Source organism: Phytophthora parasitica (genome assembly GCF_000247585.1).
Source record: "Phytophthora parasitica INRA-310 unplaced genomic scaffold supercont2.27, whole genome shotgun sequence".
NCBI lineage: Eukaryota > Oomycota > Peronosporomycetes > Peronosporales > Peronosporaceae > Phytophthora > Phytophthora nicotianae.
The window spans coordinates 397,932-398,647 of record NW_008649013.1 but is presented as its reverse complement, the minus strand read 5'-3'; the positions used below and the strand labels follow the sequence as shown (position 1 = coordinate 398,647).

The 716-nt window shown below is 45.7% G+C and overlaps 1 protein-coding gene across 1 annotated transcript; it reads left to right on the top strand.

Annotated features, from left to right (window-relative positions):
• Positions 1-25: 25 nt before the first annotated feature.
• On the top strand, positions 26-400 carry PPTG_22972 (hypothetical protein; the record flags this gene model as incomplete). Its single annotated transcript, XM_008907711.1, has 1 exon — positions 26-400. A coding segment is annotated over one exon (279 nt), but the record flags the coding sequence as incomplete, so codon positions are not given.
• Between the last annotated feature and the right edge of the window lie 316 nt (positions 401-716).

Sequence of the window (716 nt, the reverse complement as noted above, 5' to 3'; positions counted from 1 at the left end):
TTTCGGTGCCTGAAGTGAAACAGTTGAAGAAATTCACAAAGATCAGTCTGGAGCCTGGCCAGACTCAGCGTGTGAGCTTTACGTTGATCGCGGAGGACTGGAGCGTGTATTACCCGCAGATTGGCAACGGTATGAAAAGGTTGCCGAGGACACGGACTATGTGATCGGAATCAAACCGGAGACAGACTGCGACGTGTACAACGAGACTGCCACAGCCAACCCGCTGTGCGCGACGTTTACTCTGCAGACGGGTGACTACCCCTACGGGTCTTTGTTGAGTGAAAGTGTCCAGTATAGCGGATAGAGTAATAGCTAACGGTGAATGAAAAACCGGTTTAACACTTGTACTTTTCCAAAATGACCGATTTAACACTTTTACACTAATGAACCATATTAACATACATTATAATGCCGAGAAAGAGAGAGAGCTTATCGCGGAGAATGACAAACCAAGATGCAAGCAGGCTACATCAACGATGTAGGTTAATGAACAAAGGTGTGTTTTATCCGCTTTCGCTATTCCTTTAGACCCCGTCGAGTTTCCGTCTCCGTTTGTTGAGCGTAGCTTCGGAAGGCAATCATCATAATAAATTACTTTCGTCTTCCGTGCTTTACCGATGCTGTTGCACATGGCCGCCGCAAGCAACATTAACGTGTTTTGCATGAGTTGTGCCACAGGTATGAGATAATAAAACTCTGTCAAGTATAATCGAACA